At 36.3% G+C, this 26116-nt stretch overlaps 1 protein-coding gene across 22 annotated transcripts in view; it reads left to right on the forward strand.

Annotated features, from left to right (window-relative positions):
• LOC126855291 (forkhead box protein P1-like) overlaps window positions 1-26116 on the forward strand; it is a 309110-nt gene that overhangs the window by 256861 nt on the left and 26133 nt on the right. For all 22 annotated transcript variants that reach the window (XM_050602783.1, XM_050602800.1, XM_050602782.1 and 19 more), the window contains 2 exons: window positions 24849-25436; window positions 25680-25742. In XM_050602783.1, coding sequence (XP_050458740.1) covers window positions 24849-25436; window positions 25680-25742 — 651 coding nt within the window. The remainder of the gene's footprint in view (window positions 1-24848; window positions 25437-25679; window positions 25743-26116) is intronic.

The raw sequence follows: 26116 nt of genomic DNA on the forward strand, positions 1-26116 counted from the left end.
TCTTTATCGATCGCGATTGTTATCAGGTCATCTTGTAAGCCATCGCTTGCAATTGCATCTACTGAACTGCTGGACATGCCTATTCCATGGAAGTTTCTCGGATCGGTAAAGAACATTGCATACGAAGAAGTTTTGAATGATGTCCGCTTTTTACGTAAACGTAATTTCTCTCTCATTGAAGAAAATTAGAGAAAAAAGTCTAATCAAGTTAAATATAACGTTCCTCTTCGTGATATATAATATTTGTTGTATCACGTGATGTTAATTTTTAGCAATTTCGAGAAAATGAAATGGAAAACACCGTTACTTAATCTATGAGAATGAATGTAATTAAAATTATTTCGAAAATAAAATAAGATTATGATAAATTGAAAGCAATTATGAGACTAACAGAAAAAAGTTTAAAAAAAAGAGAAAAATATGGCAACACTTTAAAAGAATACTTGAACAACTTTTGCGATAATTATTAAATGTATAGAATACTTGAATTGCTCAGATTTTTAAAAACGATGATCGAGTAGAACGCGAGCGAAATGTAATATTAGCGTCAAAAGCGGGTAAGAGATCGTTGAATAATAATAAATCAAAGAAGTTCAACATCTGTCTCTCTACGTCATCATTCTTCTTTGTAGCAAGTAAGCGTACGATGACTGATATATGTTCCGTTTCTCATACAACTTGGCACAAATCTACTAGGTCTAAGGGCATGAATAAAAAATGAAAAGTGTGGAGTGAAGAGCGTGCTATTCTCTTTCGACGCTTTGTGAACAGCTGTTAAATCGTTGGATCAATTTATATATATATATATATATATATATATATATATATATATATATATACCGACAATAAGCGCGCAAACGGTCGCTATTAACGACAGCTGTGTTAAAAAATAATATGCGTATTTTAAAACTCAACAAATAATTACCTAAAATATACAGTACATATAGATTGTAAATTTAGAATTTGACGTTTTACTTGCCGTATTAATCGCGCATCAATAGCTAAAAATAAATCTTATTCTATGAAACATTTCCATATCAATCTGTCTTATTAAGATTAATATTTTATCATTGATATTAGACAAGGAAATTAATATTATCAAAAATAGATTTTGAATAGGAATCCTTCTTTCTCACTGTGATATTATTTTATTCATGATCGATATTCCTTGCAAATAAGAAAACATATAAAAATTTTTATTAAAATAATTTACAAATATTTTTTTCATAAATTGTATTGCATCTTACCCATCATATATTTAATATCATAAGAATCTAAGATCATTGAACCAATTGAATACCTGCAACTTTTTCCAAAGAATGTCCGTCGTGATCTATTATGTATAATGTGTATTTTTGCGATATGATATTTTAAGCTACTTATGTTGCATATCTGTCAATGAGATATATTAATCCAATCAATGTGATAATCAATGACCGACAGGCAATATCTTAACAAAGTGTCACTACTACAAAGATTGGCATTTCCCCTCCAAACTTTCTGCATCTATTGGAAAAAAATTTACCCTCATTGTGCTGATGCGAACATCATGAGAAAATACGTACTGCCATGTCGGGCGCGTGGCACGCACTGAGATAGCCGTACGCATCGTTGTGTCGGGTAGTGTAGTGTATCGTCGGGCGCCGACGCTTTTCGTCCCCTTTCCCTCCACCCCACCGACGCCTCACCCTCACGATTCGCCCTATCCCCCCCCCTCCTCCTCGAAACCGCGAAACCTCGAAACTCCATGCCGGAAAAGCTGTAAGCTCCTACCTGCTCGACAGTCGCGTGGCTACCGCGCCACCGTGCGCACCGTAAGCATCGCGAAACATCAGTCCATGGGAAACCACGGGGACGCTTTCTCCTCCACAAAAACACGCGATTTAACGCCGAGCAAAACGCATCGCGACCAATTTCTGCGGTATGAACCGCAGAATGCGATTGCATGCCTGCTACATGCGGCGCCTTTTTTTACGCAGCTCACGACTTGCGTTATGTCGAAATATAATTGATTTTTTTTAACAATATGCAGGATTATTTATTTTATTATAATTATATTAAATAATGATATACTTTATATGAATAAAAATATTTTATATATCATAACGCTTGGCTAAATTACAAACGCGAATTATGGAAAGCTACTTTAAATGTCAAGGAAAATATAGAGAGCAAATAGAAGAAAATGATTCATTCAAAAGATTATTTTTCTAATATTTTACTATTTTCTTCTTACATCCAATTTTTATGGCTAATTATTTAGATTTTGCAAATTTGATAATTAAAAATGATTTAATTGACATTTTAAATCTATATTTTTTTTTCACAATAATTTCGCGATTAATTTAGAACATTTTTGCTGTTCGATACTATCTCAGCAGTAATGTCTCCTGTCAACGGGAGAACAAAGAGTCTTCGTGAAAATAAAACGGAAAGAAACAAGTACAGCTCAATTTTCATTAGTTACGTATCCACATGCCTTATATTATAAAGCATCGGGACAGCAATCGCGCATTTATTCGACATTGATGTGACATATGAATATTAAAACATAAAGTATCGCCTCTAAATTTTCATCGACGTGGAAATTGCCGTTTCTGAATAATGTACGGTCCTATTAAAATCTAATTGCATTAAAGTTCGCTGTACGGTGCGTCATTTTGGTACAAACCAGGATTATCAAACCGGCTAATTCTATATGACACACGTGTCTCAATTACTTCGTTATTCATTTAATGCTTCGATTTTAATTTAGATTTAGAGAATGCTATCGCGCTTGCGCATTTCGAAAAAGATACTTTATAAGTAAATCTAATATTAGCACAACAGTATAAAAAATTTTTCATGTCTGTGTTATGCATGAAAATTTTACGAAATCAGAGCTTTTTTTTTTTAAAGAACGAATGTCAGGTCAATGAACGTCTCGTTGATTTTTCTATAAAATTGAAAAGAGAAGTGTGCAGGTATAATATAGAAGTATTATAAATTTCATGCGAACCGTTATCTTTCGCTGGCAGCGGAAAATATGCGACCATTCGCGTAAACCGTATACCTTTCGGAATTGTTCGTGAAATATTATTACATCGAGCGAGCATGTGGAATTTACACAAGCAAATTACACTTCGGGTATATGAAAGCGGTAATTATAAATCGGCCACTGAAAGCAGGAAATTTATGGGAAGGGTTACGATGGCTAAGGGCTGAGAAAACGCCGAATGGCAAAACGGCTGCGCGGTTACAAAGCGGCCCCAGGAATATCATAATTGTAAATTAACAAGTCGTACAATGTTATTCGCGTTAAAAGACAGCGTCGCCGCAATAGAAAGGAACGTAATTAAAAATGTGCTTGTTTTATTGTGGAAACGCGAGGCGAAAGTCCATCGAAAATTATTATTGGCAGGGGAGCTATCAACGAGTAACATTCAGAACATTTCTTGCATTCTAAAAGAGAATTCAATTTTTCATATCACTCTGCTGTCCCTTCATTTTTCTTAATTATTGTGTTATGCAAATTTTAATGATTATATATATATATATATATATATATATATATATATATATATATTATAAATTTTTTTTTATTTAATTCTGCTTTCAAACCAATGCACTTCTCACATCATCCACATTCACGTTTGGCGAGTATTACGTGACTGGCGGCATTACTGAAAAATACACACATCGGGAACGCGATCATATCGATTCTCGAGACTATACATCGTCGTCTAAATCCACGAAGGATTTCGTCTGACGCAGCCGGCTGCTGCTGCTGCTGCTGCTGCTGTCACTTTTCCAGCTCGGAGCTGTGCGTTCTCGCAGGCTATTTGTTTCGGCGCATCGTGTATTGACTCTGCAGAGCAACGACGGTAGGCGTCGCGGGCGATAATATATCGACAGCCTCGAGTGATATATGCCCCGGCGGAGTGAACGGGCCGTACAGAAGAAAGACTCGTCTCATAAAGTATAGGGCGATTTGTCACGGCAGTTTGTGTGATGCGACCGGGAGAGAATAATCCTCTCTGGATATCATCTAGCGCGCGACCGCCCCCACCTCGCGGGCTACGGTGATTCTCTCCCCTTGCGAGCTTCTCGTTCCCCCCTTCGTTCTGAGAGCGGATTACGCCCGACATTCGCGTTCTTCGTTAGGGGCGCGCTCCCGCACCGCGATTAATCGTACCTGATGTCATTTTCGAAATCGACACGAATCTTGGGAACGATACGGTAGCTTTGCAGCTTCGAATAGCAGCTTCGTGCTGATTATCCCGAAGCTTGCGATTGTGTGAGATTGTAAACAAAATAGATAAAGATTTGCACTTTTAAATACATATTTGAATTATATTGCATATCATAAAAAGCAGAAAGTAGAAAGATTTCGAATGCAAAAAGAGCTTTGACAATTATTTATTATTAAATAGACAAGAAATAATTGATCTTTCTAGTAAATTTATAAAATATGAAACAATCTATTTATGCATATTTATCATAAAGAATGAAGACAAATAAAGAGTGATGAGAAAATTTTTGTGTATAGCGATTGCTATAAATAAAATAATCTTTGATCGGCGCGCAGATTCATGTATAGCGATAACACTTCTATAAAATTATAGAAAAATTATTGCTTGTCACTTCTCTTACGCGAGCAGAAGATACGTTACAAAGCTCAAGTAACTTTTATTTGCAGGACTTGAAATTCTTGCCGATGATAGCGGCGATGACTCGCTACAATCGGAGTGCAAGAGCACTTCGAGCATATCGCGTGACATTCTCTTCCCGCTTAAAACCGCTCAAGCAAGCGTACACACATATACGGTCACATTTGAACGTTTCAAGTTTTTAACCGCGCTTTTCCCTTTGTCGGAAATCGTTGCGAGTATGTGTCGGTCGACGAAGCGGGATTCGACGTTGGGTGCAGCGGGAAAAGTCTTTAAAAGAGCTCTAGGTACGCGTAGGTAGGACTGACTGAAAGATAGGTGAATGAGTATGTGAGTACATATTTGTTTAGTTAGAAGCACTCGCCCCCTCCCGTTGATCGATCGTCTTTCTCTCTCACACTTGGTCTCTTCACCCTCTTTTCTAGCTTTCTCTTTATATATCTCTTTCACTGTTTGTGTAGTTCGTATCTTATATCTCTGTCCTTATCCTATTTCTTCTTTTTGTCTTTTTCTGCTGTAATTTCCATTTTCCACGTTTCTCATCGGTAAGCTGAATGAATGAATGAATGAATGAATAAACGAAACGGAGCGGATGGAAGCAAGAAGGAAATCATTTCCTCTTGCGCGTCCTCCCTTCCTTCTTCATGGTATCCTGGGTTAGGAAAATTAATTGATCCATCGCGATAATGCTCTTAATGCGCGAGATTCGCACCGAGAAACAGGACTTCATTCAATAGAGAATAATTTAGATAAATGATGGTGGAATGACAAATTGGAAAAACATTGAACAAGACGATATAAATATGAGAAAAATTTTTTGTATTAAAAAAATTTATTAAAAAAGTTGAGCTATTAAATAGAACTATTGATATTTGTTTTCAGCATCTCGTGGAACTAAATTTAAGTATTAAGTTTATTTCAGCAGTTTAATAAATTTTTAAAATAATTATACGCGATAATCTATTTCATATATCATTTAAAATACATACATAATATTGCATATAAAAATGGAAAGCGAAACGTAAATTCACAAAAGAAATTGAAATTTTATATTGATTTTCAATGTATTATACAAAAGATTATTGACAAAATAAATATTTAGAATAATTTCTCGTATAATTTTCTTCGACAACCGCTGCTATCTGTGTGCCAACACACATGCTTGCAAATGTCAAAGAATACAAGAGAAGTAACTCACGATATTTTGCGGACTTTTGATGGATTTCAATGACCGGAGAATTTTCGAGCAAAACGTCGCACATATGTGCGCGCGCGTGAAATGACGGGGTTAGGAGATTGTATATGAACGGAGGTCCACGGTTCACGGATTGCGCGCCTATATATGTGTGCCTTTATCGTAGTAGAATCTGGGGGTAGAGGATCAGGAGATCGGAGAGATGTAGGAGGGTGCGTCGTATATCGATACTCGCACGGTCGAGTGTTTGCAGCGATATTTGGTCCATTTCCATTTGGCGCACGTGGCGCGTTTACGGTTCACACCTCTTACCGCCTCACCCTTGCCGGCCACCCTCTCCTCCTACTAGCTGCCCCCTCGCGCACGCCCGTGCCACCCCCGCGTAATGGACACGCAAGGTGTCGGCGACTATGCAAACGAAGCCTCTCGACCTTATGGGTGGAGGTTTATGGGTAGGCCGAAGGGAAACGTGATTGTCCGATGAACGTTTTTCTTGCAAATTTTTGGCTGCTCTTTCATCGTTTAATTCCGATTCTGATGTTTTAGGCAGTCGTAAAATATTTTGACGACACATTGTTAATTAATTGGAAATATTTTTTAAAATTGATGACAGACTGTATCTCAAAAAAGAAAATTTTTTTATAAAAAACTAAAGTTTTGTTTCTAATCCGTTTTCTTTAATTTTCAATAAAATTTAAAAAAAAAATATAACAATTAAATGGAATTTAAGAATATAATTTAAATATATATGAAATTATTTATTTAGAAAAGTATTTTATTTTAATTAATAATTAAATTTTTTTGATAAATATATTTCTATGTTTAACATATATTTTTAACTATTTTAGTAATTATTATTAACTTATTTTTTAGTCATTACAAAATAATTAAATTTATAAAGCTATTACTGTGTCTTTAAGTTAAAAAGAAAAAGGAATCGAAGAAAATAGTATAAAATAATGGACTGAGCTTAGTATTGATTCGCCTGAGACGTAAACGTGGATGTATGTTGAGTGTCCGGTATATATATACGAAAAAAAATTTAATATATCCAAATATATCACAGCAGCAGCAGGCGACGATCGGCCATTCAGAACTCCATAATTTGATATGCAGCGAAATCGGGTGAGAAAGCAGCGATGGGGTGGAAATGGTTTTTAGGGTGAGAACCAAGGTGAGGAGGTATAGAAGGTGAGAGGGCGAGGGGCCACAGTTACTGATGGGATGTCCCGAACAGATGTGGGCATTATTCATTACGACTGACCAACAGGCTTTCTTTATGCCTCCTGGTCTTCGAATAAAGAAAGGTGCTACTTCTTCTTGGATCCGTTGCATCTATCGATATATCGCGGTATATATGTTTAGCCTTTTTTTATGTGAACATTTGTGTGTGATTATATTTTATCGAAAATATACAATGAATTGAAAATGATTAAGAATTTCGTGAATATTGATGGGTGATCGATGATATACAGAATGATTTAGGTTTATTTCATTTTTTTTTTTTTCTGTCGGTCTTATTAATTTTTTAATAAATATAAAATCAATTTTTTTTATGAAAAAACATCTGCCATTATATTTTTTATATTAATAGTTAAAATAAGAAAGAAAAATTTTATGTAGAGAGAAATTTTTATATTCATATCTCTTTTATAAAATTATAATTTAATCAATTTAATTTATGAATAAACGATTTCTCTCTTTTCTATGCTCATATATTGACATCTTGTATTTCGTTTTTCTTAACTATTGTCTTTCATCACATTGTTTTTTTCCTCAAACGTGCCTTTCGCTTTTTCAGCAACGTCCACTAAAAGATGGCCATCCTTCACCGGTCACCACCCTTCGACTTTATGGCTTAAACAAAACTTTCCTATATTACAAGTTTGTGAAATATGAATACGTTGGCGAGGGGGAAATGCTCCTCGAGCGTGTGAAGGAGGGGTAAAAGGTAACGTGCGCGGGGGTGACTCTGCGTAATCGAGGAACAACGAACGGGTGAGAGGGTGGTGGGTGTTTAAGGGGGTGGATCCGGTCACTTGCCTGCCATTAAGGGAGCTGCGCACTGCTGTTGGCAAACCCAATTTGTTATCGACTTATTGGCCAAATTACTTACTATTACCGTAGATTTATTTCGCATATTAGTCCCCGACTACGCCCACTCGTTACGTCTCCATTAATTACCGTCCACGGCTCGTCCACGTGCAATCCACAGCATTTTGAGAGATACGAGGGAGTGCGGGTTAAGCTGAAAGATGCCTCACGATTATTTTGCTCTATACTGCGTGTATTTTCAATAATTCTTAAATAATTAACCAATATTTTACTCTTACTATACACAATATGACATTTAATTACGTAATTATACTAGTGCTTTTAGAAAAATTATTGTTTCTTTTAATACATTTTATAATGATGTTCAAACTGAGACGATACTTGTATTATCTATTTTTTGAAAATTTTTATATAACGCATGTAATAATAATAGCTATATGTTGAGGATTTTTCTTCGCAAAATAAAATCGCAGACCTCAAGCTACTCAATGCCGACGAGATTCCGATTGGCGAGATTTTCAAGCGACCCTTATGTTTGCAAATTCCCCGATAACTCGCGGAGTCGTTCACGACTGGGATTATGATTCCCACGGAAACTAAAGTACTTTGGAAGAAGCCGATGTAACGTCCTGGAAATTCCACCGAGAGATGCTCTTTACACACGAGCTCGCCCTCTCACAGGCTGAACATACAATCAACACACGAGTTTACCTTGAGTATTTTTCAAAGGACGACACCGCCGCGTCGACTCTCTCAGTATCGACAAACCGCACCGCCGATGGCGGGGGAGGCAGGCGGTTGTTCTGTAAACAATACACATGGCGACATTAACGGCCCACCAAACAAACATCCGTCTATGCTTTCTTATCGTTCGAACGTGCGGCGGGCCCATCCGCTTCTTCAAAATGTATTGCGACTTCTTCATCTAAAAATAACATAAGAGTAAAAAATTATTTAGCTTTCATATTGATATATCATATCAATTAGCAGCATATATACATATATGTTTGCACAATTAAACAAAAGTTATGTAATTTGAAGAAAGAAATATAATAACATTAATTAATTATTGTCATTCTTTATTAAAAAAAAATTATGATTTGAAATAATTTGAGCAAATTGAATTTTATTGAAAAATACGAAATAATTATTATAATTGCAAAGAATTATTGTTTACAGAAATTAGAAGCAATCTACATTTCTTTCTTTAATACATCATCAAGCTATTATAACTATAAAGTAATTACGTAGCTTCTTAGTTTGTTATCAAAAGGGTTGACATAGGGAGGGGCCTAGTACGGTTGAAGGATATACTCAAGTAGCCGGGAGGACGATAAAATGCGCCACGTGTTACCGGGCACTTGATATTCATGCACATCCGTCCGTAGTACGTCGAACCTCAACTAACGGGTACCCGCGGCAATCTAATAAAGATAAAAAATAACGTCGACTCCTGCTCTGTCGAACGATTCGCGCGGTTCGAGTCCCCCGCTTGTTATATTGAAAAATATATATCTCCACCCATACTGACCGTCCGTAGGCTGAATATAAACTGCCCCCTTACAGAATCTGTGAGCGACGTCTTAGGGTTATTAGAATTCCCGTTTTACATTCGCTTGCCCCTCTGTCGCAATTGCTTCAACTTCTGAAGCATTAATCTTATCTTGATAAGAGATAGTAACCGAGAGGTGTTTCATTAAATTGTTTTATGTCAAGTTTTGATGCAATCTTTGTTGAGTATATCTCTCTAACAAAATTTGTTTGCCAATTTCAAGAAAGCTTTTTAAAGAGACATTTAAAATAAAGTATTAATTATTAAATGAGATATTCTTATCGAGCTATTTAGTATATCATCTATGGCAATGCAATATTAATATAAAAAATTTGAAAACAAGAATCAAGTATTATGTACTTCGCAATGTCCGCCATCCATTGAAACAAAGCGTCAAGACAATCGCTAAGTAGTTTGAGTCACGTACGCCATCGATCCGATAACGGCCTAAATATTTTTACTTAAGCACCCTGTTGGGACCAACGGTCTTTCAGGTACCTCCTGATTCATGTCTTCATCATTTTCTGTCCCGTTAGAAACAAAGTCCACTCTAACTCACCCCCGTTTCAGTGATAAAGTATCCGGTCGTGAAGTCAAATATCGATTGTAAACGAGTAAGACATATATATACCTACTTTAAGTAAAAACTTCTGAAATTTATGGGATTCAAAGTTTTCGCTCAATTTCTCGATGTCTTGCAATAATTGCACATAATATATTTTTGTGTTCCTCGCGCGTATATATTAAAATAAAATGTTTTATACATATAGTTTAAAAAAACAGGTAAAAAGATCGGAACTTATAAACATGAAGAGATTCAAATCAAGATAACCGAGCCAAGTAAACATTGATGTTGATACTCGTGCTATGCGATATTCTTTTTTAAATTTTATAATTCATAATTATGCTACTATTGACTGTCTTTCTCTCTCTATTTTCCTTTTTTGCATTACACAATAGTTTACTTAAAGATACGGCTTTAGATTATTGAAGATTGCGATATTACACTTGAATATTCTTACATGACTCAACACACACACACACACATTTAATATGTGTAAGTAAACATAGAACGCGCCCTGTTTGCACAAATAACTCGAAATACATAGCTAAACTTTTACGCAACATGGACTTTCCAATAGATTTCTTGCTACGGAGTTCTGCTTGTCGCAAGCCTTCATTGTTCTTGCAGATAAACGCTATTTTATAGAAAAATAGAAAAAGATTAACATTTATCTCGCAATAGTTTAGATAATAATTATTATATACATCAAAATATATTGCAATTTGTTTTCAAATTTATTGAATTTTATGATGTGTGTTTATTAGAAATTTTAGTTAATTAGTTATGAAAGATAAAAACAATTTTGTGAATTTTAATATATAAAAAATAATGTATAATTAAATTGATATGTAATACGAGGTATTTCTTTTTTTCAGGTGAGCTTATTCTCGAGAATTTCCAAACGATTTCAAAATTTTCTACTTTTTCGGATACGTAGGTAAGCGAATGTAACCGAAAGTTTGAAAGATATTAATTTGGCGATTTGTCTTAAAAAATTTTAAGCAATTTGGATAATTAAATATTAATCCGAGATCTATTGTTATTTTTTTTTTTTTTGTATTTTATATGTTTACTATAATATAGTACGATATAACATTTCTGCAACACTTTTCAAATATTCTTAAGGAAAACTGAAAATACAGGGATATACGCACACTGATAAATTATAAACCGATCATCTCGTTGATGTTGCGATCGTTTGAAAGCACATTTGCAATATCCATACGTTGTTTATCGCACACGTAGGAGCGCTCAGAAATCGTATTCAAGTTAAAGGGATGGCGCGGCTCGAAACGTTTTTGAGGGTGCTCGGGAAAACAGAATATGACGGGGTTGATGGCGAGAATCCCGCTACAAGCGGAATAATGTTTATAACGCGCCGTTTCGATAGAATTTGAAATTTGTTTCTTTATCGACCATAATTTTCCGGAATCCACACACGAATAGATTCCGCGGACTGTGCCTGATGGAACAAAGGGGATGCGAGTAGTTTCGGATCTCTATACCCTCTATCTACACTTCTTCACCTCCACTGTAGTCATATTGAAAAGCTACGATTCGACGCGTCATCCCCGCGCTCATTCTCATCATTCGCGGCTTCGCGACTCTAAAATTTTATCCCTTCCGTTTTCGGAGATGAGGTATTGCCCGAAGTGCTTTGGTAAATGTTCAGAAAATGACTCTGCTATTTCATGTTTTTTTCGCGTCATAGAATGGATATATTATATATGGAGAGAAGCATTAAAATTTGTCATGATCGTACGTTTTAAATTCTGATTTTTCAAGGAAAAATCTTGAGGTTTTTTTTTTAATAACTTTATCAATAAGTTAGTTTTTTTTGAAATAAAATTTTGATAATATTAATATGCGAGTTGTTTCACAATTTTAATTATTTGGTAATATTTATTCATGTTTCAAACGATATATTTAATATATTTATATATATAATATTTTACTTTTTTAAATATTCTTTGTAATACTTCTAAAAATTTAAATTTTTTAATGATCTGATTCTGATGTTTTTATACGACGATGTATTTCTAATTAATATCGCATTAAGGATTTTTATCGCTGCGCATACATCAAATGCAAGGTCAAAAGACAGATTCCAATACTCCGCTGTAGCGGATATAAAGTTTTCATCGAGGTATATTGCACATATAGCGTATAAAAGAGCACGGGACGAACAATGAATGATAAAACGTTAAAATGCATCATACTCCCCGCCGACCCTCTTGTCGCGGCAACGAGAGTAGCGAGAGGGGTGTCGCGTGAAATAGGAGACATACACGCGAACGCATTATGCGAAAAATATGGTAATAATATTGCCGAGGCCAAGCAAAACAGCCTCCCCCTGCATATGAAATATACGCGCGAGGTCGCGCGTATTCTGCAACCGCCGGCTTTCTCTCCTTCTTATTCATCTCTCCGCTCCTGCCACGATCTCAGGCAGGCGCGGCCGCGTTTACTCCTTTTCTCTTTTTTAAAACACCTCATCTGCCGCGATCTCGAGAGCGCACCCCGGATCCGGCCGATGATGCCGACTGAATACAAATGCGGCTTTCGCGCGCGCCGCGAGCGAGGGCGGCGATGCGATTGTCGGTGAATTAGCGACGAAAAAACAGGAGCGCACGCGGCAGGGAGGAGACCGAGAAACGTGATTTACGCGTCATCGTGACTAGCGTGATTTCAAGATCCCGCGAGCATACCTATCTAGCTTCACCGGTCAAATGTCAATTCGATAGATCTTTCGGATATATCCCGGGGGAATTTCTGGCTTTCCAACAATCGTTATGTAGATCGACTCGCGGTTAATTTGCAATGATACCGGAATAACTGGAGCTGAAATGCACATGAGATTTAAATTATCTTCAATTATGTATTAATTGTGAATGCCCAAAGAAATGTCAGACGTATTTAGACAACTGAAAATAATTGTTTTCACGGATATGCTGTAAGTCGACTTATTTGGACACATGTCTTCAAACTTTTGACTTATACGGACTAAAAATATTTTCTGCAAATACTTCTACAAGCTTATTTTACAAGATTATTTTCTAAAAGAAAATCTGTCTTTGAAACTGAAATTTGATTTTATTACATCCATCATTTCGTGGAAATGAATTAATTTTTATACATCTTGCTGATAATTATAATTTGAACATAGATATAATAGTTTTTATTTTAATACTAAACAGATAATATTTTTCCACAAAAATGTGTTTGTTTATTTTATTCGTGTATAATATATCTTTTTGCGCTCGTTCTTTGGAGTTTTCCACACCCTCTACTTTATATCGACGTTAATATTCAAGACAGTGAACGAAATGAATATTAAACGAGGTAATCGTTTTAACCCTCTAATGCACTATTCAATTTTTACTTTGTCTAAAAATTATACATAATGCATTATAAATGGACAACTAAGTTTTTATATTGCTTATGCAATAATTTTATAAATAAAAAATAAAATTTTTCACGCATAACAATATTAGCAAAATATTAGATAAAAAGATTATATAATATTTAATGTATAGAGTATCTATAGGAGGGCATTAGAGAATCAATAGTAACTCAGTTATAATAAATTGATTTCGCATTGCGACGTTAGATCAAAATATGTATATTAGAAATGTAGTTTAATTATTGACGAAATATGTATTTCAATTTTGTATTATATATCTATTAGAAATGAAATAGATAAACGAGATAGACATATTAATATTTAATTTTGCATAAATATGCAATTAATTAATTTGTAATTCGGGGAGAACTTTCTGGACTGAATAGATGTGCACGTGTACCATGAATTGTAAATCGATAACATTATATAATAATTTAAGAGAATTTACCGATACGCGGTATATGGCATTTCGCGTTATAGATTTAAGAATCTATGTCAGCATACGCTATGATATTTTACAAACAGCATAATAAAAGATCCGCTATACCATCCGTCTACGGAACTTCACACGCTATAGTTGGAGAGACACATTTTGAAGTATTCATATAACTCACATAAATACTTAAATCCTCTTATTGTCTTTATATCGCGACGATGTCAAGAGAGATCAATGTTTTTTAAGCCACGTGTTGTAGGCATCCTTTATTCTCGTCGAGAAACATTTCGGCGGGTCCACCTTTCATTAGAAGAAAGCTACCCTTTCGTCCTATCTAAAGACGCCTTAGACTCCTCTCAATATTTTCGCACCCCTTTTCGCTTCTAATTCCTGAGTCTGGAACAACCTGGCATTTTTCTCACCCTTTTTACTCGTCCCTCGGCCGGCGCCGTACCCTCGCGCAGCGCGTGAAAAATATTGGATAATTTTCCGAGTCAGAAAATCCGCTGTTGCCTGACTTAATTGTATCATCAAGAACTCCTCTAGTTCGGCAAGACGAGGCTTAAGTAATACCGTACAATTTTTAACCGCAATCACCTTCAATATTCCGGCCACGTCGGATTAGAAATTCAAAATGAGTCGATAGCAATCGAATGCATTTCGATATTTCGCGCATCATCTTTTTCTCAATCGCACTTTTTATGTCACTTGTAGCTTATTGTTGAATCCTTCTCTTCCAAAAGTAGAAAAGATTAAGAAGATTAAGAATTGTTGTGAGTCGTTCTCTTTAGAAAAGATTAAGAAGATTAAGAATTGTTGAGTCATTCTTTCTTCTAGAAATAAAACAGATATTTTACAAGATATTTATACAAATAAAATTTTATTAAAATGTTGCAACTGTGATTGATTATTCACACATGTCTTAATAGCATTTCTTCGCAATCTAATCAAAAAATTAAAAGTTATTATTTTATTTTGTCAAAATTATATAATTATTGGATTGGCATATAATTTGAATAATATTTGAAAATTAATTTATACAAATATGATACAGTATATCAATAAAATATATCGACATAATTTAACGTATAAAATATTTTTAGAGTTAAAAAGAGAAAATTAAAATCGCATACGCGATCTTTGATTAAGTGAAGCTGTATCAAACATTGTCATTAAAATTAGACGAAACAACGTGGTTTCTTGGTAAAACGATTAAAGTACGTCAAGGATAAAAGGCCGAAAGCCTCTCTTGCATTTTCCGGGAAAGCGGAAACGCGCAGGAATGCAGCAGCAAAGTGCTGGAAAAGTGGAGCGATGAGGCGACGACGGTCGGAGGTCCGTCGTCGGCTTGACAGACTCTCTCGTTTGTGCAAACAAACCAAAATGGACTGCGAATAAATATGCGTCTACGAGCAAAAGCGAATACCCGTATGCCGGGTCATGATCCGTCCATGTACGCGGTGGGGTTGCGGGAGGATTGCAGGAATGAGTAAATCGCATAGTGCGAGGGGGCGGAATACGTCGGGGATTTAGGGACCTTTAATGGAGCTCGTCTGCTCTGTGACTACCAGAAAAGGAATTCGCCACTTTCCATTATTCACTCTGCGCTGTATTTTTTTTTATCGTGTCCTCCTTTTTTCTGAAAATCGCGTGAAAATTGCTCTTTCGAAAAACAGCAGATTCAATAGTTAATAGTTTCCTGTTTCTGAGAGATTATTTACTTATTCCCGACATTCCCTGCTTGAATACAAAGAACTTTGCGTTTCTGAGATTGTGTAATTCCATTTTCTATACAAAAAATACAACTGATATTATTTTGATATTTTTAAATGTGTATATCTTTCTGTAATTGATTATCTTTAATGCATATAGCTTTAATCTTAATTTTTGATATATAATGAGATATGCAAAATTTAGTAAAAATTATTAACATTATTAATATTTAATTATTTTTAAACTAATGCTTAAATTTATATATATATATTAATCATTTCATAGTATAGATAATTCTCAGTGTTACCATTTCTCTGACATATTACATAAAAGAATAATCAAATCGATAACTTTTAATTAAAATTAAATCTGTTTATCGTTCTATCAATCAGTCTAATACATACTGAAGCTTGTGATTAAATTACATTCAAAAAGATTATTCGAGTTAAGGATTGTTAAATTGATTTTCTCGTTTCATTACATTGCTTTGTTTCCAATATTGAATAGATTCATTCCGTAGCTTCTTCGTCGACCTTATTCCAGTTATTTCGTAGTTGAACGATAATGCCGCGCGATAAAACACGAGATGTTTTGTTACTTCTGCTGACTTTCGCCATTATCGCATAGTCGCCTCTGGCGGTGGGAATAAACTTCTGACTACGCATTCGCTGAAGAAAATGAAATAAAGGATACATCTGTTTGGTGGAGCATAATTTCCCGTTTCTTGGACGACCCCTGCCTTCGAGCCACGTTGTTGCCAGCCCGTGTTGGCCACAAGTCGTTAATGAAAATCAAACAACGGAAAAATTACATCCACTTGGCGGTAACCATCGTTTCAGTCTTTTCCACCCCTGAGACTTTTCAGGGGCGGTTTTGCCTTCGTCAGCCTTTCCTTTCCTCCATTGCATCAGCGAGGGCTTCTAGCGGCCTCTCCTGGTCCACCATGTTCTTTCAGTAGCCTCTTCCTCTGTGTGTGCCTCTCCTCTTCCTCTCTCGTTCTCCTCGTCCCGCGTCCATCCTTCGTTAATCTACTGTATCTTTGCGAAAATGGAATTAATAGAAGTCGTGTTTGCCGCTGCTCGATATTACAATATCACGTTCGATGTAACGGGAAAGTCTAACGGTGTTTGCACAACTACAATGAGAGTCTGAAAACTGTTGTTTCTTCGTGGCAATGTTTGAGTTATCTTTTTTTTTTGGAAAACCGGAATAAAAGAATTTTTAAAACCTTGGTTATTGGAGATTTTACGAGGATTATCTGTGTTCTCGGCATACAGATTGATATCTTGTTGTGGCTTTTATTAGAATTTACGTAAACTTACATTGAATTTTCCGTTCGTGTTGGAGAATTTTTTGAAAAAAAAAAGACTTAAAAAATACTGACGGTCAAAGGTTTGACGCACGTTTTAAATAATTTCTTCTTAATCATGTAAAAGTGTACGCTTTGAATGTGCTGACGTAGTTATTTTGTGACAATTAACTTAATTTAATCTAAACGGGCACAATATACTGCGTGAGATCCAAGCTCAGATATCTCGTGTGTTTTTTTTCTTCATTCCTTTGGCAAGGAAGCCACGAGATCCGCCAGCCGGAAAGTCAGAAGCGAAGAAAGGTCTCTTCATAATTCAAACGGCCACTAATTGATACTGAATTATTAACCGGAACGAAAGTAAAACACAGCCTCCTCCGGCGCGAAGAGATTACCTGCCCATTGCCTAAGGATCTGGTTCCTGGTTTCCTGAAATAGAAAAACATTGTTTTAACAGTACAATAAATTGTTTTGTGTTTGTATAAATAACGTTTCACTTTGCCAGTTGAAAATCAATTCTTGTTTTTTATTTTAATAATTTATTGATTTTAGTTTAAATTTTCATTTTCTAATTATTGTTATGAATTTTTATGCTGAATTATGATATGATATTTATAATCGAAGATTAAACAAATTTAATGATTAAAAAAATTTACGAAGAGATAGATAATAAGATATTGTTTCATTTTGTTGAAGCTTCAGGAAGGAGAAGGAGAAAGAGAGAGAGAGAGAGAGAGAGAGAGAGAGAGAAGTTTTTGTTATAGAATAATCTATAAAAATAGTTTAAAGAAGCGAATGAAATGTGACTCGCAAGATGTGGAAGAGCCTGTATATTTATACAATTCTCTTCGTTACCTACCTAGTGCATCTGGCCGGAAGCACGTATCCTGCCTATAGAAATGGGAGAAGAAATCGGAGATTGTCGCTACGGCGACACGTACGACGTCGCACATTTCGCGATGCGAAAATCGCTCAACCGATGGATGTAAGCAAACCCGCAGAATGTCGAAATTACTCTCTCCGATGCACCCTCTGTTCCGGTATCTCTGTTCATCCGTTCTCGTTCTCACCCTTCTCCCTCGAATGTCGGCCCTACGCTTTCGCGGGTGCACGCACACACTTTCTCTCGCTCCCTCCGTCTCCTCGGCTCCATCTCTCTGGGCAGTCTCGACCTCTTCTGTATCTCGCCTATCCAGCTGCGACAATCCCACACCTCTATGCGTTAATTCCTGTACACACAGACAACGAATACGTACGGGAGAATATACCACGGGTATCGTTTACCTTGCATAATGCCGGCGATCTTTGTTTCTTGCTTTGCGCCACGTTCGTCACATTATTTCGAGAGGCCACTTTTTCCACCAAACTTTCATCATTTACGAAATACGTCGAGGACAATGTAAATACATTTAATACTCATGTAAATATTTTCCTACAGATAGCTAACGCGATGATTATTTGCACTATTAATTACTCAAAAGTAAAGAACGCAGAGTATAAATGGGCTAAATTGTTTCTTGCAATTATCTTCGGTAAAGAATTTTTTTTTTTAGCTAGATTAACTATTAGATTATATGCATTATACATATTTAGGAAATCAGGATTTTTTTTTAATACATTATGGTTAAATAAATAATAATATTTGTTATGATGTTGCCAAACATTTTGCACATATGCAGTTCGGCGATCGCTAACGACGACGATAATTAAGAATTTTTGTAACGATCGACACACTCGAGACGCTATCAGACGATCGACAAACTTTGCAAGGGAGCGACAGAGCCGCGAAATAAAGGTTAGCGAATCGTACTAATTGATACCGATGGAAGGGCGTTTCTACATTGTCAACCGAAAGAATCAGCTCCGATAAAAGTTCGTCCGGGGTCGTCATCGTGATCCGTTTGGTCGCACTAAAATAAACCTTCGAAACGAGTGGCGACGACCAGGTAACTCCGATATTGAAGGCTCGGGGGAAAAGAGCCGGGGGGGGGCGGGAGGAGGGGGAAGGCGGAGGAGGTCGACGGCGATGAGTCCGAGTTTTTGAGAGGCTGACGAACCAATCACGGGGCCATCTATAATGTACACAGCCCGTTAACAATTGAGACCAGAGACATTCCGTCCGCTTGGTCCTAGCCATTCTCCAAATATCCGCCATGGCTAGTCAATCGTCCCAGGAAACCTGTCTGCCCGCACCCTCCACCTCCGTCGCCCAGGCAATTTCTGCCTCTTTTCTCTTTTCCGCAGCCGGGCACGTGAAACGTTAGTCGGACCGTCCAGCAAAACGGACGCCCGCGGAATCGTTAATTCCTCTCAATATTGCACGTCCTTTTCAGAAGCCACGTCAAGTCACTGGCGGATGACCCTTCCCTGGCCGAAAGGGCGTAAGTGACGTTTCTAACTAAACTCGATTCGCCTCTCGCGATTATTTTCTCCGAGATAGACGTTTTAGACGCAGCTCGAACGGGAAGTGCAAAGTTGAAGACACATTTCACGGGATTGGGACTTTTTTTGTTACGAAAAAACATTTCTAATTGCACAATTTTCATTTATTTAATCGACATTTGTTTTAGAAACTATATATGTAACAATTTTTAATAAGAATATAGACGATATCTTTATTTAAAAAATGCAATAAAAGAATGCAAAAGTATATTTGTTTATTACATATAATATTTTTGTTTATTACATATAATATTCTGTTTATTACATATAATATTTGAAAAATATTATATAAAGTATCAAATCTCGAAAAATTGTTTGCATCTTTAATATGCAAGCTCCGAATTTAAGGCAAATACTTTCTGTGGTCTTCAATTTTATTTATTATCCCTAAATTCTCGCTCTCTTCGAACAGTTGGCGACGATAGCGATAGTCGGTCGGAATCTGCGGGGTAATTTGTATTCCACATTTCTCACGGAACGATGGGGGCGTCGAATACTCGTGTCGTGTCTGCTTCGTCCTCCCTTCTTTCACTCTCCCTCTCACGTACGTTCGTAAGACTCTTACACACACTCGGGCCAGTGAGTAACGTCTGATTATGCGAGCGCATGGCTGCCCGTAACGCGATTTAATATTAAAATATTATGACAAACGTCAACAGGAGGCGGCGGGTGTAAAGAGACGCGCTTCTGATTGGCCCGCGACCGCGTGAATACGAAACGAGAGACAGGGACACCTCGCCAACCCTTGTTTTGCCCTTCACTACTGTTCCCTTTTTGCTTCTACGACTGAAACTCAGAAGAGTATTCCGGCAGATAAAACGGATAAGGGGACCAGGTGTTAATCCAGTTGAAAACGCGGTCTTCCGCTTTTTAATTCCATTATTCTTTTTTTATATCTTGAAAGAACCTGTGGTATCAAGTAAAATTCTTGAAATCTCGTATATGTGTATAATAATTTTGACAATCTCTCTCTTATTTATATTAAGAACATACTTTCAGACATTATTTCTATATAAATGCCATATATCTTTAAATTAATTTAATGAGAGAATAATGATTTTATATTTTTTATCTATCACATTTTTGTATAAGAAACTAATTTTATTATTAACTTAATTTATAAAGTTTATAAAGAAATAAATTAAATTATTGATACATATAATTTTTTCAAAACTTTAATTTAGATTAAATCAGATCTTAAACACGAAAAATTGTTATGATCTATTGAAGGTTTTGATAAAACAGCTACGTTAAAACGGTAAAGGGGATTGCAAAATAGGTAGATATTCGATGCAAAATATGCATATATAAAAAGCTAAATCTGAATTCATTGTGCAAGCGGGTCGTCGGCACCAGTGTCGATTTAAACGTCGACTTTTTTTCTCATGCAAAAGCATCTGTAACGCGAGCAAGCGTGCACGCACGAAGCGTGTTGGACGAGGCCTCGTAGTTTAGTTCGTGTATCGTCGACATGCAGAAAAGCACGCTGAATAAACACTCCTGATAGCGTGCTTGTAACGAGTTTAAAATCTAACGATATCCCGTCGGTTTGGCACACGGCCGAAGCTCGCCACTCGCCAGCTATCGAACAATCGCCTACAGAAATTTCGATAACCGTTTTGTATTCATTTCTGCTTACATCGCGGGAGGATATTGATATCCTCCCTTTTCCTACCCACCAGTTATAAAACAATTGGCGTTGATTGTTCGTTATTAAATTGTATCATTAAACGGCTGTAATCTTTTATTTGTCATAAAATTCATGATTTTTAGAAACTTGTTAGATATCGAATATTTTGTATATAAATTATTAAAATAATTATATACTGTGATTAAGTAGATAATTATAAACTAGAGAATATATTATTTGTGTCTATACAAGGAAAATTTTGTTTTATGACATTTTTATATGACATATGTCATTAATTTTGTCTTAGAGAATCATCAAAAAAGAAAATAAAATAAATTTAATGTATTGCTTAAATAAAAAGATTTAAGCTAAAAATACACATATTCATGAAAAAAATTGATACATTAAATATTCAATAGGAAATTAGTGAATCATAGTTGTCTAAATATTTCGGCTACCCTCGTTCTAGCAGATAAAACGAAAGACGAAGCGTAATAGAAAGTTCGGCAGCGAGCAAAATCAAAAGTATCACGACGAGGGTGTACATAAGGAACTCATATACAGCCATGGGAGTTTTGGTACGGGAGGTTGCTGCGGTATGGAGGAGGAGGAAGGAAGGAAGGAATAAATCCAAACAGTAAACAGAGCGGAGCTTGCGGGGGAGAAGAAACGTTGGTGAAAATTCTAATATATAAAAGATATGAGAGCCCGCGCGAGGGGGGTTGAACTCGAGGAAGCCTTCAGGATTCAAATAAGTGGCGTTATGCGCGAGGTACCCGCGAGGGTGAGAGGGCGGGGAGGGGTCGAAGGAATCTGAACAGCCAACAACAAGCGCGGCCTCCGACCTTTATTTAACCTTTTCTTAAAAGAGTCTTAGGAGTCCCTCTTATCTGCAGTCGATGGCCCTTCAGCGTTGGTCCTTATACTTTCATTCTTCCGTACTCTTATATCTTTTTCCTTTGGTCCCCATGTACACACGTCAAGCTTCATCGTCTTTTTCTCTTATCCCTTCCCCTTTCTTCTGAAAACTCTTAGGTTTTCGCGAATAACGAGTAACCCTTTCCCGGACATTCCGCGGTTTCGGTTTAAGAATATTTTCGCTTCTTCATTAAGAGAGAGAGACGCTAAGTCGGCATTAATGAATTAAAAGACGACTGCGAGGATGAAGGATGAGCCAAAGTGGATTAAACAGTTCTGCCGATTGTCGCATTTCGCTAATTTCGTGGGCAAATGACGTTGTTCACAATCTGAACGAATACGTATGGTTTTATTCATTAGGAATAGAAGTTTATTTAGATAATTTATATAACAACCGTATTTTAAGTTTTTTGAAATATTCATAAACAAGGGCAAAATTAGAACAGAAAAGACATCTGATTGATTTGCTTGATATATACAGAAACGAAATTTTTTAATACTGCATCATTTCTGTAATTCGAAAGTACAATATTTATTTTTTAAACATATTTTTTCATTCTAGGACAACGTACATATTGATTCCTATTATTTACACACCAATGCTATGCAATTAAAATATATAATTCTATGCTTCTTTACTAGAGTTAATTTTTTCTTTATCAATGATAATCAGAAGTACATATATTCTATAGTTATATATTTAAATTTTAATAAAATTTTATGAATTAAAAATTAAACAGTCTATAAAAAATAGAAAAATTTAAGTTGCTGTAAACAGAGCTCGTGACTACGATAACGGAAAAAATAAAAATTCGCAAAGAGCTTCAGACACATGAGTAAAATTCTGCAAAGTGACATGCCTTTTCTTCTGTTTTTCTTCATCGTCTCCTGACTTTACCGTCCTCTTTTCCCTTTTCTTTCTTTCCTCTGCCTCACAGACGTCTCTCCGAAACGCCACGCGCTGGCGCTCCTGACTAAACACTGATAACGTGCGCCACGGAATTTCTTTGCATGTTATAAACATACGTAATCGTACACAAATAAGATTAGCATAGCTGGATTTGCAAGAGACACACGGCCTTTCGTCCGCGAGACAATCGTTTCGTAGCGTCGCGTACAAAGGCAAACGTATTTTAAATTTATCTTCGGCTTTCGCGACCGATGGGACATTTGACTCAGAAAGACAGAGCCTCTCGTTGACTAATTCGTATAAAAATGGCTAGTCAGCACAATCGAATAGCATAAAATGACATCATTTATGGCGCTATATTAATACATGGCGCATAAATTAACAACTAAACACAGATAATAAATAATTTTTATATAATTCTTGCACCTGTCAATCGGAATATGTACGAAATTATTTACTAAATATTAATATGGAATTTTGTGGATTTTTTTTTAAATTGACATATGTAATTATCAATATGACTTCACATTATAAATACATTTATGAGTGTACGCATTGTATACACATTTTATAAACTTTTTTAGTGATTAAAATATAATTAAAGGAGTCGGTACTTTTGATATTTTAGTGATGTTAGATATGACAAAAGTTTTACTGCGTAAAGACGCAAAAAAGCGAGGGAATATTTTTGCGGGATAAATACATCGGAAAACGCATACGCGCTTGTCTTCGACAAAGTGTTTTGCTGTTGGATCTTTGGATTGATAAATATTTGCACAAGCAATGCGTCCCGAGACACGTGTGTTTGTAGTAATTACTTTGTTGCGTGACGATTGTTTGTTATGCAATTCGGTTCTCCGACGAAGGCACGAAGTGCGAGGCCAATGGGCATTCGAATTGGAAATATTTTTAACTGAACGTGTCTTGTACATCACTTTACTTGCTATTGTACGTGATATAACATATGCTTAAAATAAATGTTTACAAGAACAAATAATTATATATATATATATATATATATATATATATATATATATATATATAAATATCGCTCTAATGAATTGTTACATATATGTATATACACATACATATAATAATAAGTAGCTTACGTACCAATTTTATTATAGTTTGCGATATTTCCACCTATTTTAAAATATTTATCTTGATAAAAATAAATTGATAAATGTTATGTAATTTGACATCTCATATAAGAGACAATATAAATGATTTATTTTATGAAAAATTTGTAAATACACGTGCAACGTGATTGCCGAAATTTTAAAATTTAATTTATGCGAATCTTTTATAAGAATAATTATTTTATAATAATTATTTTTTTATTACAAAAATTTGATAAAAACACAAGAGTCTGTAATATTAAGTTATTTCTACGGTATATGATACATTTTATTAAGGTAATTATTATTTTAATAAGTTAATAAATTTATTAGAGAACGTCATATCTCTAATGCCGTTCCATTATATCAAACAATAATATAATAATGAAGAACTTATCGAAACATCAGGAATGCGCTCGAAAGTTTCGACCCTCGATCGTACCCTCGCAGCAAGAAACGAGCGGAAGAGAAGCTGAGTGCTCGGTTCCGCCTTTACACTCGACAATCTGCTTGATGATAGAACTTAATAAAACAAATCCCGCTGTGTAAACAGCCGAGGAGACTCGAACCAACGTCATTCAGACAACAGCGAGTTTTCCTCCGAGCCAGCCAATGATGACGGAGCCGAGAGCTGGCCCGCTCGAATACCATTAGATAAGATCAATATTGTTCAAAATACGGTAGAAGTTTAACGCATGTACATTACGTGGCATTTATATCATGAATATTCCGCCCGGAGCCACTCTTAGCTCCCCGCTATTCTGCGTTGTGCTATCTTTCATATTTAACCCTCGTTCCTTATCTCGAAATTTGTCGCTGCGTAAATACCGATTTAAATCTGAATGTTCAAAATGTAATTCCTTGCCGACGTTTTACGATAAAGTGTGATCTCTCCACGAGACAGCTCGCAACAGCCTTTGATCGAGCTCTCGATCTCCGCTTTCGTATTTCAGGCTACTTCGCTGTTTGCAGCCCTGAAACAGCAACAACAACAATCTCGCGACAGCGTCTTCTCGTCGCGGGATCGCGATTGTCGCGACAGGGATCGCCTGTCTACGACTCGCAATCGTGACTCCGGCAGGGGTAACATTGCGGAGACCGGCGGCGGCAACGGGGCTGCTGATCAACAGCAGCAGCAGCAGCAGCAGGATCTTAGTATCGAGTATCAAAGCAATGGGAAGCTCAGTCCCGCCGGACACGTAGTGACAGCAGCACCCATGACCCAGCAAAAGCAGCCAATTATCACGCAGCAGTCGCAACAGCCCAGCTCGGGGGCGCCAGGGCCCCAACCTAGTCCGCATCAGAGCCCGCAAGCCCCACAGAGAAGTTCACCGCCAAATCCTTCCCAGGGCCCGCCACCCGGTGGCCCGCCAGGGGCACCGCCGTCACAGACTCCTTCGCAGATGATGCTCAGCTCGGCGAGCGGCCTCCATCAAATGCAACAGCTGCTGCAACAACACATACTCAGCCCTACGCAGTTGCAATCCTTTATGCAGCAGCACACGTTGTACATGCAACAACAACAACAACAGCATCATCAGGTCAGTATCTCTTTTATTTTTTATGTCGTATTTTTTATAAAAAAAAAATCTTTAATTTTATTCTACTATAATGCGCGCTATAATTTTTACAATTTTTTAAAATCATAAAATGTCGACGTTACGATTAATCTTAAATCAACTTTTGTCATATAATTTTGCAATTTACAAAATCTTTGCGTTCACTTTTTTACATCTTCCATCTTCATATTACTATTACTTTATTTAAATATTGTTCAATTGCAGGATTCATCTTCCGATCATGCATCTAACCAAGAACGTTTTGGCTACTTTTCTTCTTTAAAAAACGTAAGTGAAATTTTTAATCTTTTTTTCATATTAAAGAAAATTTATATTCAAAAGAAAGGAAGCTTTATAATAGACTATGAGGCACTGCAATCATCGTAATGGACAAATTTTAAATTAAATTCTTGATTCTTGATAAATAAACGAAATGGAAACACAAGAGACACTTTTGTGAGAAAGCAAATCTTGAAAGAGGTTTTGAATTTCGGTGTACGCGCAATTCGTGGTCGACAGAATTGCCGGGAACTTCGATGCTGTAGCGAGAAGGTTGATACGGTCTGTGTAAACAGGTAGTCCCTTCTATATCGTTACAATAACAATACACGTCGCACGAACCACTTTTGCTATCTAGCCTCAATGTTATCCTGGCGCCTACG

This window comes from Cataglyphis hispanica, chromosome 15 (genome assembly GCF_021464435.1).
Source record: "Cataglyphis hispanica isolate Lineage 1 chromosome 15, ULB_Chis1_1.0, whole genome shotgun sequence".
NCBI lineage: Eukaryota > Metazoa > Arthropoda > Insecta > Hymenoptera > Formicidae > Cataglyphis > Cataglyphis hispanica.